Here is a 13,989-nt window from a genome sequence, read left to right on the forward strand (position 1 = left end):
GGAGTTGAAGTGAGAGAGTATTTGCTTTGCACTTTCCTGACCCTTGTTTGATTCCCACCATCCTATGTGGTCTCCTGAGCCCAACATGAGCAAGCCCTGAGCACAGCTGAGTGTGGCCCCAAAATAAAATGAAATTTTAAGAAGTGCAGAGATTTGGCAGTGTCTATTGCAGTGTACAGGAAGAAAGTGGAAGAAACAGGAATGACCAAGTTGTATGAGTAGTGTTAATGGAGATTATCAAAGTTGCCAGTAACTAATACAAGTTTGATAGTTGCTTAAGGATCTTATGACACTGTAAATAATTGGGTGGATGGTGGGAACATTTAATGATATAGAGAATACACATTCTTATTGTGGAAAAAGGAAAAAGGGTTTTAAAAAATAGCCCCAAAATTATAAATTTGTATATTCATGTTTGTAAATCAGAGTGGGGGAGAGACAGGAGCTGCAAGTATAACGTAGAGGCTTTGATATGTATAGACCATGGAATGGAGAAATATTTAACCAAAGTCCCTAAAAATGAGTTACAATGAAGTATGAGGCAGTCCAAAAAAATAAACTGGCTTTAATTTACTAACTTTAATATATAAAATTATTTTAAATGGGTCTCAAATATTGAACAACTGTGACTTTGTAAATGGTGCACCTCTAATTAAATATATGTTACAACTTCTGATGTTTTTTCCTCTTAGAACTTAGATAAAGCATTACTTCCTTTGAGACATTGTCACTCAGTGTTATAATGTTCAAATATTTTTCCAGTGTCATCTGCATTTCTTTATTTTTAATCTTTTAATCGAAGCACATTGCATAGTAACATTATGGAAAGTTAAGTTATGCATCATTAACAATCAACACATTTGGGTCCGGAGCAATAGTACAGTGGAGAGGGCATGTGCCTTGAATTGGGCTGACCCAGGTTTGATCCTAGATACCCATTTGGTCCCCTGAGCACCACCAGGAATGATCTCTGAGTGCAGAGCCAGGAGTAACCCCTGAGCATCTCCTGCTGTGACCCCCCGAAAAAAGCCAAGAAAATCAACATATTTGATTCATCCCCATATAATTCTGATTAAACAGTTCTATCTCTATCCAGCACATATGAGTGAAAACATATAGCATTTGTTTTCATCTGGTATTTGTCTTTTTCTAACTTAGTAAGATTTCTCTTACTAAGCTCGATTCCATCTTTCTATGTTCAACCATGTTAAATCATAAAATTGTCCTCTTTAGAATTGGATAATTGTGTGTATCTATTTCTAATGACACATTGGTCTGTAATTGCCTCACTCATAAGATATTTTATGGCTGGGGCTGGAGCGATAGCACAGCGGGTAAGGCATTTAACTTGCACACAGCACGAGCTGCGTTCGATTTCCAGCATCCCATATGGTCCCCTGAGCACCGCCAGGAGTAATTCCTGAGTGCAGAGCCAGGAGTAACCCCTGAGCATCGTCAGGTGTGACCCAAAAAGCAAAAAAAAAAAAAAAAGATATTTTATGGCTGAATAAAGTACTACATCTTACTGAATTTGGTAACCACAGTGTCTGTGTGACACAGTTAAGAAATATACTCCATAGACTTTTTAAAAAAAATTTGTTATAAGGGGAGAACACCAAGTAGGGCCTAGGACTTTCTCCTGGCTCTGGATTCAGGGATAACTCCTAGTGGACCCAGAGTCCTACATGGAGAGCTGAGGACAGAATCTGGTTCAGCCCCACGCAAGGCAAGTTCCCACCCTCTGTACTATCACTCTGACCCCCTCCACACAGTTCTTTTAATTGAATAAGTATAAGAAGTTTAAACAAATAATGCCTTTAAAATGCTCTTTTGTATCACAGGTAAATTCTAACAATCGAAATTAGCATCTGTAACGGATAGATGGAATCAAAGAACAACGTGACTCACTTTGTCCTCTTGGGACTCACACAGAATCCAAAGGGGAGGAAAATTCTTTTTGTGTTGTTCCTTTTCTTCTACGTTTCAACCATGGTGGGCAACCTGATGATTGTCGTGACTGTAACATTCAGTAAGAGCTTGGGCACGCCAATGTACTTTTTCCTCGCTACTTTATCGTTTATGGATGCCACTTTTTCTTCAGCCATCACCCCCAGGTTAATCGCAGACTTATTGCTTGGAACAACTACTATATCTTTCCAGTCTTGTATGATCCAGCTCTTTACAGAGCACTTTTTTGGTGGTTCAGAGATCTTTATTCTGTTGGCCATGGCCTATGACCGCTATGTGGCCATCTGTAAGCCCTTACATTACCTAGTTATCATGAAGCAATGGGTATGTGTTGTACTACTGGTAGTGTCTTGGGTTGGAGGTTTTCTTCACTCCGTAGTTCAACTTAGCACAATCTATAGCCTCCCATTCTGTGGTCCCAATGTCATTGATCACTTTATGTGTGATATGTATCCCTTATTGAAGCTTGTCTGTACTGACACTTATGTCATTGGTATCTTAGTGGTGGCCAATGGAGGAATGATCTGCAGCATTGTGTTCCTGCTCTTGCTCATCTCGTACGTTGTTATCTTGCATTCTCTAAGGAACTTGAGTCAGGAAGGGAGGCGGAAAGCCCTGCAGACCTGCGTCTCCCACATCACGGTGGTGGTTCTCTTCTTTGTTCCTTGTATTTTTATGTATGCAAGACCCTTGAAAACTTTTCCTGTTGACAAATCATTGAGCCTGTTTTATACAGTCATAACACCCATGTTGAACCCCTTAATCTACACTCTGAGAAATGCAGAGATGACAAATGCTATGAAGAAACTCTGGAAAAGAAAAGTCATACCTAGTAGTCAGTAAGTTTACATTCACCATGAAGAGAGTTGTTATTCATCATCAGAGCTGATCTCCTAGGAATGCAGAAATCTACATCCAATACCAACCTTCCCTCTAAAACATTTATGTTAATTATAACTAAAGAATCAACTGGATGCTCTATTAGTAAGAGTTTTCACACACTTCATCTTGTTTAATGTCTCTCTTTTTCTTTTTTGCTTTTGGAACCACACCCAGCGATGCTCAGGTGTCACTCCTGACTCTGAACTCAGGACTTCCTCCTGGCGGTGCTTGGGGGACCATATAGGATGTGGGGATTGAACCTGGCTTGGCCATGTGCAAGGCAAATGCCCTATCCACCGTACTATTGCTCTGGCCTCTTGTTTAATAACTTACTTATAATGGTTCCTAGAAAATGATCTAGATGCATGGTATAGAGTCAATAAATAATTCATAGTGTTTTCTTACATGAAATTTTTATAGTCTTACAGTATTCTAAAAATATGCTTTAAGTGATCTATTTTCTTCTTCCAAGTTTATTTTAGTAATATTCTTTTTACCTTCACTTTTTAATTGTACTAATCAAAATATTTATTGCCAGGAAGCTATGATCTTTAGTTTAACTTGCACTACATATGGAATTTTTAGGGTTAATGCGGCAATTAATATAAACACTAAATGATATTAAGTGCTAATATCTATTTGAATAAATTACATACAAAATGGTAAATGTGTAGAATAAATATTGTTCTTTTCTTTTCTCACCTTATTGTCCCAGTTCCTCATATGCAATCACTATTGTCTATTTCTAGGATCCTCTAAGTAATTATTGCCCTAAATCAGTCTATCAAATCTTATCAGTTTTAATGCGACTTTTAAATAATTGTCTAGATATTTGCTTGTTTGCTCTATATTTCAACTAGTTCATAAGATTCTTACAAAGTTATTTTAGATTATCAGTTTCCTTCATGTTTCTGTGGGAAAACTGGAACCTGACGGGAACATTCTAAAATGACAGTTTTTTCTTTTGAGGTAACCTATATGAAAATATCTTGGAAGTGTTTCTCAGAGCTAAATTTATGACAATCACAAAATGTTCAAAGTTTTACAAATCATGTGAAGTGCTTAATGAGAGATTACAGAATAAATATTCCAGGAAATAAATATATACACCTGTTTGGTGTATATATTCTTCATTTTCTTTTTTAGTACTTTCTAACTAGACTGGAGTGATAACACAGTGGGTAGGGCATTTGCCTTGAACGTGGCTGACCTGGGTTCAATTCCTCCACCCCTCTTTGAGATCCCAGCAAGCTACCAAGTGTATCCCGCCCGCACAACAGAGCCTGGCAAGCTACCCGTGGCATATTGGATGTGCCAAAAACAGTAGCAACAAGTCTCACAATGGAGACGTTACTGGTGTCCGTTTGAGCAAATTGATGACAGTGACAGTGACAGTATTTTCTAACTAACTTATGTGTCTGAGCTGTTTTTTTCTTCTTTCAAAGCAGTCTACCATGTTCTGCCACACTATTTGCACTGACATACATTGATATTATTATATTAACTAGACATTCACAATAAGAATCTCTTTTTTCCCCAAAGGAGATTTTTTTGTATCAGTTTTGTAAATACCACTCAAGGAAATTTATGCTAAGATTTAGTATATGTAAATTATTAAACATATTATTTACTATTATTAAACAACAGGATGACCGTGCTACAGTGTATTATTTACTATGTATGTATACATATATATGTATATAAACATATATATCTATATACATAGATATAGATATATATACTGAATAAGGCAGTCCTGAGATGAAATTTAGTTTTTTCACATATAGTACAAATTTGGAATGAAAATGATTTTTCTGGTTATGAGTTATAATAAAGCCACGATCAATATCCAGTACATAATTATTTTTTAAATTTGTTTTTATTGAGTGACTGTGAGATACACAGTTATAAAGCTAATCATGATCAGGTTTCAGTCATACAATGTTCCAACCCAACACCCATACCTTCACCAGTGTACATTTCCCATCACCAATGACTCCAGTTTCCCTCCAGCCACCCTTTCTTCTCTCTCTCTCTCTCTCTCTCTCTCTCTCTCTCTCTCTCTCTCTCTCTCTCTCTGTCAGTGTCTGTCTCTGTCGGTGTCTATCTCTGTCTCTATGTCTGTTTCTCTCTCTCTTCTCATTTTAGGCATTATGGTTTGTAATACAGATATAGAGAGGTTATCATGTTTATCCCTTTAACTACTTACAACATGCAGTTTTTATCCAGAGTGATCATTTCCAACTATCTTTGTCATAGTGGTCCCTTCTCTATCCCAACTGCTTTTTCCCCAAGCAAGATATAGTAAATGATTTTTATAAAACTCTTGTCAGGGCTGGAGCAATAGGTAGGGCATTTGCCTTGCACACGGCTGACCCGAGTTCAATTCCCAGCATCTCATATGTTCCCTGAGCACCACCAGGGGTAACTCCTGAGTGCATAGCCAAGAGTAACCCCTGTGCATCACCTTGTGTGACCCAAAGAGAAAAAAAAATCCATAAAACCCCTTGTCACCAATGAGTTTGTGTTAGCTATTATATATATTTTAAATAATACTGGAGTTTTTGAAAGACCATGTTTTTACTGGTCTGATATTTTTGAGCTTTAGGAGGACTGATACTCTGAGTTTTCCTATTGTGAAGACTATCCTAAACATAGACTGGCTTTGTACAAGCTCCAGTAATCTGAAATAGTTTCCAGCTTCTGTGGCCATTACTGAATTACTATATCTTGGTTTCCTCATCTACTTTTGCTCTGTGCTTCCGAGTTTTTGTGACTGATTATATCTATGGATCTGATTCTTTTCCCGACAAGTTCTTTTTGAGTGGTGACAGTGTCATTCTCTCTCACTCTCTCTCTCTCACTTTGTGTATGTGTATGTGTGTGTGTGTGTCTGTGTAAAGAGGGTCTTTTGTTAGGTTATGTTATTATACTACCTTTTACAGTTGGTAATATATATATATATATTGAATTTTTTTGAAAAGTTTATTGATGCACAAACCACAAGAGGAAAGTCATTGCTGTTTGGAAAATATTAGGACAATTACCAAAACCATTTTATAGTGGTTGGCACTTTTTTGTGACAGCAAATATTTCATGCTGAATGCTATGTCACTCGCCAAATGCCAACTTAAGGTTATTCATTTTATTTTATTTTATTTTTTTAATAAGAATTTTATTTTATTGAATTACCATATGAAAAATTACAATGCTTTCAGGAGTAAATCTTAGTCATACAATGCTGAAACAACCATTCCTTCACCAGTGCCCATATCCCACCACCAAAAAAGAAACAAACAAACAAACAAACAAAACCCACAGTACACCTCCCATCCTGCCCACAAACCGCACACCTACCCCCGCCTTTGTAACTGATAAATTTCACTTTACTTTCTATTTGCTTTGGTTACATTCAATATTTCAACACAAACCTCACCATTATTGTTAGGAGTACCCCACTAGAGTCAGACCTGTTGTGAAGAGAAATGAGGTTGCATGGCCGAGGTAGTGGCCGCGTGGTTTTGGATTTCTGTACTTTAACTAAGTCCAGGGAGATTTCTTCCGGATATTGGATCTTTGCAAGCTTGTAAACCCCATCTGTGGTCGTCTTAATATGGCGGTCCCCACGCCCTTCATACCCGGAATGGGAGAGGCGAGAGAGAGAAATACCTTTCCCCTCCTGGCCGGGCACGGGGTCCCAGCTTAGTTCTCAGGCTGGAGACATTCTGCAAGGACCTTCCCATGTCGAAAGTGGCTCAGCTGGGTCTGGATTCACGCTCGTGCAGCTGCGGAGGAGCCTCACACGCGTGCAGCTCCCGGGGTCACATTTTGGCGGCGGCAGGAGGGGAGTTGGTAATATATTTTGATATCCCTCATTCTGACAGGACACTGCCCCCTGCTTAACACAGTGAGTATGTGTTAGCTATTATGAATATTTTATATATACATATCATTGTATCACTGCATCACTGTCATCCCATTGCTCATCGATTTGCTCGAGAAGGCACCAGTAACATCTCCATTGTGAGACTTACTGTTACTGTTTTAGGCATATCGAATATGCCACACGGAGTTTGCCAGGCTCTGCCGTGCGGGTAAGATGCTCTCGGCAGCTTGCCAGGCTCTCTCAGCCGCATGCAAGGCAAACGCCCTACCGGCTGTGCTATCTCTCCAGCCCATATATGTACATATATGTATATATACACACATATATGTAAACATATATGTGTGTATATATGTGTATATATACATATATGTGTGTATGCATAAAATATCCCTTGCCTTACTGTTTAACATCAGACATCAGACAAAGATCAGAAAAAGTGAGCTTAAATTATAATCTGCCTCACACTTCCCTCCTCACCACAGCACACATATTCCAATCTCTGCCTTATTCATTGATAGTTCTTAAATATCATAAAACTAAATCAATTGAAGCCTTCAGTGAGATTGTGCAAAGCCTCGAAGTCAGTGTTCTTATGTTCTGTGATGCTTAATGTCATTTGTTAATATGACTTTTAAAAATCAGTTGATTTTAATTTATTGGAAATCTTGATGTGTGCATGTGATGCAATCTAATATTGGAACACATGAATGTTAAGTAAAGGAAGGGTTGGGCCGGGGCACAGGTAAGAATGTCCCTACTGCTTATATCACTTCCATGGATAAATAGGAACTGCTAAGAGTGGGGAGAAGTTGCTGCACAGGAAATAGGCAAGCAGAGAGCACGGATGGATGATGAGATCCACAGCTGTCAGAGTGCAAAGAATGATTGAGCACCTAGTAGATGTGGCAAGCAACCACACACTGAGCTACCAGGGATAGATGGAGCTGCTGCTGTGTCTAGAGTAGAGGTTCGGGTTATCTTTGTCTGCTGTAGCCCACAGAGGTTGACCGACTTGAGTTTTGAAATAAGGAGCTGTGACCGGAGCTGTAAGGTTGAAGGCATCTGGGGACGGTGTGTTAATTTTACATGCAGTCCTCAAGGACCCGAAAGATAGTTGGTTTCACTGTAACATTAAACTAGCAGTGAAAGTGTCCAAGCATTGGAGACTCTATCCTGCTCCTCACAAACTTAATTCTTATCTCTCTCATTGTCTCCCATCTCTTATCTTGCCTCCCAAACTTAAAAGATGTTCTAGCTGAACCAAGATTTTGAAGTTGAACCAAGTCCAGTTATGGACTTAGAGGGCATGAACCAACAACAGATCCTCTAGAAAGATTTCAGAAGCTTCTCATATTCCTTCTTCCCTCTGAACAACATCCTCAAACTTTCTTCTGACTCTTATTTCCCAACTGGCTTTCTATAAATTTTTAACCCCAGCCTGAGAGCAAGATGGCTTTGGGGGATTTAAAAACAAAGTCCATTTTCTGAGGTTGCAAGAAAACTTCTGAATAAACCTGTTTCTATTGAGTTCAGTATCAGGAGTAAAGCTACTAGAATTATTGTAAGAAGGGTGATATATACTGTAACCATTTCTATATATGTTTTCATATATACTTGGATAGGTATAGTTATATAAATATATATGCATATATATATATTTGAGTTTGGGGCCACACCTATCTGTGTTCAAGCTTACTCCTGGCTCTGTACTCAGGGAGCACTCCTGGTGATCTCGGAGTCCCTTGGGTTCCAGGTTAGAGCCATACACGAACTGCGAAGAGAAGAGTGAGTGAGCACCAAGTAGAACCAGGTCAGCCATGTGCATTGCAAGCAGCCTACCCGCTGTACTATCGCTCCAACCCTAATACTGTAAATAATTTAAAACAGGAATGTCACACAAATTAAAACTGGGTTAAGGAAAACCTCATAGTTAAGGAGAAATTTTAAAATGACAAGAAGGATGTGCTGAATAAGAATAGAATGAGGGTCAGGAATGTGGTTGAGCAGTAAAGTACTTGCCTTGCATGTAGAAGGCCTTAGAGGCTCAACTTATAACAAACTATTGCACTGTAGCACTGTCGTCCCATTGTTCATCGATTTGCTCAGGCGGGCACCAGTAACATCTCCATTCGTCCCTGTTGCATGATAGTGTAGCCCAATGGCGTCTGCTCGCTCAAGGAACATGAAGTGAGTCTTGTTGTTACTGTTTTTGGCATATTGAGTATGCCACTGGTAGCTTGCCAGGCTCTCCCGAGAGGGATGGAGGAGTCAAACCCGGGTTGGCCGCGTGCAAGGCAAATGCCCTACCTGCTGTGCTATCACTCCAGCCCTATAACAAACAGCTTAGTAAAATCTCAATACAAGGATTAACCAGTCCAGGATGAGCTATAATAATTTGCATATAAAAATGATTTTTATACTTACTGATTTTAATATTGGAGCATTGTTGGATAATCAAGTTCAACTCTAGAATCGTGTCAACAGTTATGGCTTTTATCTACATTAAAGTAAATTTTAAAAATTAAAAATAAATTAATTAAAAATTAGTAAACTATATTTATAAAACAATGTTATAAATCATTGCTTTGTTTAATCTTTGTTAAAGATACGTGGAGCAGCTACTGTTATTTCTGAGTTTCAGAATAATTAACTGCCCTTTGGAAAATTGAAATAACCAAAGTCACAGAGCTGATATATGCAAGTATGGATTAGAATCCATGTATGTGTTTTTAAAGTTTCCATACCCAATCGTAAGTAATTAATGATACTTAATATGAACTTTTAAACATGGCTAAGTAAAATATAAACATAGCTAAATAAAAATGTTTCTTCATGGTGAAAGAGATTCATGAAAATTGTAAAAGTTGAAAACTACTTGAAATATTAAAGAAATTGTATGACGTAGAGTGATGCAGAAGGCAAGTGACCACTTCAAATTGGTGTTCAACAAATACTCCCAGAATAATGATGATCCAAGGCAACAATTTAACTAATACAATTTATTTAAATTATACAATGAATCATTAATGTCAAAATAAAGTTGAATATATTATGTGTATTTATGGTTGTATATTTTGTTTGGGGGCCACACCCAGTGGAGCTCAGGGCTTACTACTATCTCTGTACTCAGGATCACTCCAAGTAGTAGTGCTCAGGGGAACCTATGGGATGCTGGGAATTGAACCTGGGTCAGCTGCATGCAGGACAAGAGCCCAGTCTGCTGTACTATTTCTCCAATTCCATGTTTGTATACTGTCACTGTCATCCCATAGTTCATCAATTTGCTCGAGTGGTCACCAGTAACGTCTCCATTGTGAGACTTGTTACTATTTTTGGCATATCAAATATGCCACTGGTAGCTTGCCAGGCTCTGCCATGGGTGCAGGATACTCTCGGTAGTTTGCTGGGCTCTCTGAGAGGGATGGAGCAATCTAACCTGGGTTGGCCTTGTACAAGGCAAACGCCCTACCTGCTGTGCTATTGCTTCAGTCCATGTTTGTATACATATATATATACATATACACATATATATGATTTGTGTATTAAATCAAATATTGTTATTGCAAGATTCTGAGTTAATTAGTAAAAATGAAATTGCAAAATTATGCCAATACTTAACTGCTCTTTTCATAGTCTAAAAAGAATGAACTCTTATTTCTCCTCACTAGTTTCTTCATACCACAGTTTCCAATGCTGGTTGTGTTTCATTTCCAATTTCTTGACTCTATTTTTGTTAAATTCCTATTAGTTATTTTCTATTCCCAAAATACTATCTACTGGATATTTACATGGCAGGCTCATTGTCATCATTCAGTATTAAGCCCACTTGTCACCTTGTAATCACAATTATGAAAACTACCCTTTCTTCATGAATTAGCTTCTACTTATTTACTTATTTTTGGTGTGAATTCAGTTGAATTCAGTGGATACTTGTGTGTTGCTCCTGCTCAGCAGTTGCTCCTGGAAGCTCTTATGGAAACTTACAGTGCCAGAAATCAAACCAAGGGTCTCACAACATGCAAACAAGGTAAGTTCTCTAACATTAAACATTCTGGTGCCCATGTATTTCTTTTTTTTTTTCTTTTTGGGTCACACCTGAATATGCCCAGGGGTTACTCCTGGCTCTGCACTCTAGTGGTGCTCGAGGAACCATATGGGATGGGATGCTGGGAATCGAACCCTGGTTGGCCGAGTGCAAGACAAATGCCCTGCCCACTGTGCTGTCGCTCTAGCCCCCCCTCCCTGTGTATTTCCATTAAGAAACTTTTACTAGTGTCTTGTTCTTCCAACTAAAGTGTGACGTCCATAAAAAAGTCACCATGTGTATCTTGTTCACTTGTAACAGAAAGTTGCATCTATTAAAATCTCAGTAATTATTAACTCAACAAAATGGCTTAATGGACATCTAAAAGTGCATTTGAAAGATGCATTTGTCAAAAGGAAACTTTTATTTATTTATTTGCTTTTTTTTGGGGGGGGGTCACACCTGGCAACGCACAGGGGTTACTCCTGGCTCTGCACTCAGGAATTACCCCTGGCTGTGCTCAGGGGACCATATGGGATGCTGGGATTTGAACCCGGGTCGGCCGCGTGCAATGCAAACGCCCTACCCGCTGTGCTATCTCTCCAGCCCCAGGAAACTTTTAATGCAATACTCTGAAAGTGGTGACCTCCTACCTTCATGAATAAAAATGAGAAATTTTATATTTGTTTGGTAAATTTAAGAGCTTTTATTTAAAGATAAAGACATCTACTTACAGTGATGGATTTGAAATCCTTAGGAAAGATTTGCTATAACAAATTATAGCATACAGATTTATTGGAAGAAATATATTTATCAGTTCAGGTTGGGCAGTTAGGAACACTGTGGAGAACTGAGTCTGCTAGGATTGGCACATCAATGAGAATGTGCCCTTGCTCACACCGTGTCCCCAGGGAACTGGCAAATATCAAAGGCATCCCCACTACCCTGTTGTAGGAACCACTCTGATTCCACTCACTTCACACCACATCCCATCCTCTCACAAAGAACTTCCAGGATTGCAGTTAATCTTTGTTTCTAGAACCCAAGTCAAATATCTCCACCCAGTTTTCAAGTATATCTGGGAAATATAGTTTTTTGAATCTTAGGTTGGGGAAGCTACATATTGTTTAAACATAAAGTGTGTATGATAAAAATCGTTGGACAGATACACTCTCCTTTTTAAAAAAAATTTGTTCTATTTTTATAAAATTGTTCACAATAGTTCATTACAGATAATATGCAAACACCAAACCCACAATCGTGCACCTTCCCACAACCATAAGAGGAAAGTGTATGATCATTGTATTTCATGCTGGGGCCATTGGAGCCCTTATATAAGAGTTTACAAGCATGTATGTTTTTTTTTTTAGTGTGTAAAATTTTATTTTATTTTATTTATTTTTTTTAAAACTTTTTATTAAATCACCATGTGGAAAGTTACAAAGTTCTCAGGTTTATATGTCAGTTATACAATATTCAAACACCCATCCCTTCACCAGTGCCCATAGTCCACCACCGGAAATCCCAGTATACCCCCCGCCCCCACCCCCTACTGTATAACTAATGAAATTCACTTCATTTTTTCTTTACCTTGATTACATTCCATAATTCAACACAAAACTCACTATAGTTGTTGGAGTTTCCAACCAAGAGAGACAGACCTACTACATTTGATAATTAGTTTTTCATTGCTGGAAATGAAGAGATATGTAGCCCCACTGCTACAAGTACATAACCTTCACACTCTCTTTTTTTTTTCCCTTTTTCCTTTTCCCTTTTCCCCCCTCACCCCCCTTCCCGCGCCTCATAGTATGGTGTACGCCATGCCATGTTGGCCAGCGTGGGGCTTTTGCTTAGTTCACAGTCCAGAGAGGTGGCTGCTACATTAAAAACCTTCAAAATTTCAACAAAAACTTACTGTTATTATTTGGAGTTTCCCCCCCAAGTCAGACCTATTCAAAAGGAACCGTTTTACATTGCTGACAATTATAAATGTTAAGTCGTTTTGGATTTCTGTATAAAGTCCAGGGAAAATTCTGCCAGAAATTACATAGCCCAGCTCACAGTCCCAGTGCATTGCTGTAAGAAGTCTCTGGAATCAAAGTCTTTAGGTGCAGAGGGTCCGATTCGCGCTCAGCGGCTCCGGATTTATCTGGGCCGAGGGCGTGCAGGTTACGCCCCCTTCCCATGAGTTCCTGGAGCCCCAAAAGTAAAAACCAAATACCTGTGGGTTTGGAGTCACAGAAGATGGCGCCTGCCATGTGGGTGCCGCCAGGCCACTGCTTTCCGTGCAGGAAGACAGGGTTGGGGGGGGGAAAAGAATCCACCCCCGGCAGCACAGAGTTGTAGCCCAGTTCGCAGTCCCAGTGCATTGCTATCGGATGCTGCGCTGGACGCCCGAATGTGTTACATCTCTGGAATCAAAGTCTTTAGGCTCAGAGGGTCCCACAAGCATGTATGTTAAAACCAAACAAATGTGTGCTACTTTTGGTACATCAGTGGGCTAGAGTATAAGAGGTCTCGCGGCCATGAATGCAGTCGCATGCTCAAGGACAGTCTGTATTACTCTCTTCCGGGAGCTTTATTTTATAGTCTCTAGATCTCGGCGGTTGATGAGATTATATGGTTCCAGGGGCAGTTTGTGGGTGTGACTGCCAAGCTGCTGGAAAACTGGGGGTCATCCTTGTGCAGGGGCCATGCTAAACTTCCCAGTATTGTTCCAATTTTAGTATATATGCTGTCCAAGTGATCATGGTACTTCAAAATTGGGGAGCTGGGGGGAGGAGGCCCAGTACTGTTCTAAGTGAGCTTGAAGATCTCAGTCACAGGTCCTGTAGACCTGGGTTTATCTGCAGGTTCCCCAGTAGGTGAGGCTCATCTGAGCCTGTGGAGAGCAGCCTTGAGCATGTCTGTGCAGTTGGGTTCTGGAGGTTTTCGGCTGCCGGGATTCTGCTGGGGAGGGGAGGGAAACTCAACCCGCCCCCTCCAAGTTGCCCTGGTGAAAACAGCCTGGCTCAGAGGTCAGGACATTCTCCACATTCTCCTTCATCTGTCAACCTTTGTATAAGTAAACTTGTGCAAAGTTTTGTTTTATTGAATAGCTTATCTTAAAAAGTTATTTAACTTTAACTTGAGATAATGTTGGCATACAATGTCATTTTAAGGTTATGTTTTTACACATCTTAAACTAGATGTTACCACTTCATATGTTCCTTTAAAGGATCAGTTT

The 13,989-nt window shown here is 39.4% G+C and overlaps 1 protein-coding gene and 1 non-coding gene across 2 annotated transcripts; one reads left to right on the forward strand and one right to left on the reverse strand.

The window, feature by feature from the left end:
• The first annotated feature begins 1,881 nt into the window (after nucleotides 1-1,881).
• On the forward strand, nucleotides 1,882-2,811 carry LOC129405712 (olfactory receptor 4A47-like). The gene has a single exon (XM_055142847.1). The coding sequence runs from the start codon at nucleotides 1,882-1,884 to the stop codon at nucleotides 2,809-2,811; it is 930 nt and encodes a 309-aa protein (XP_054998822.1).
• Nucleotides 2,812-13,405: 10,594 nt separating this feature from the next.
• Nucleotides 13,406-13,513, reverse strand: LOC129406218 (U6 spliceosomal RNA). The gene has a single exon (XR_008630879.1). It is a non-coding gene; the product is annotated as a U6 spliceosomal RNA (small nuclear RNA).
• Nucleotides 13,514-13,989: the final 476 nt, after the last annotated feature.

The sequence above is a fragment of the Sorex araneus genome, chromosome 6 (genome assembly GCF_027595985.1).
Source record: "Sorex araneus isolate mSorAra2 chromosome 6, mSorAra2.pri, whole genome shotgun sequence".
Taxonomy (NCBI): Eukaryota; Metazoa; Chordata; class Mammalia; order Eulipotyphla; family Soricidae; genus Sorex; species Sorex araneus.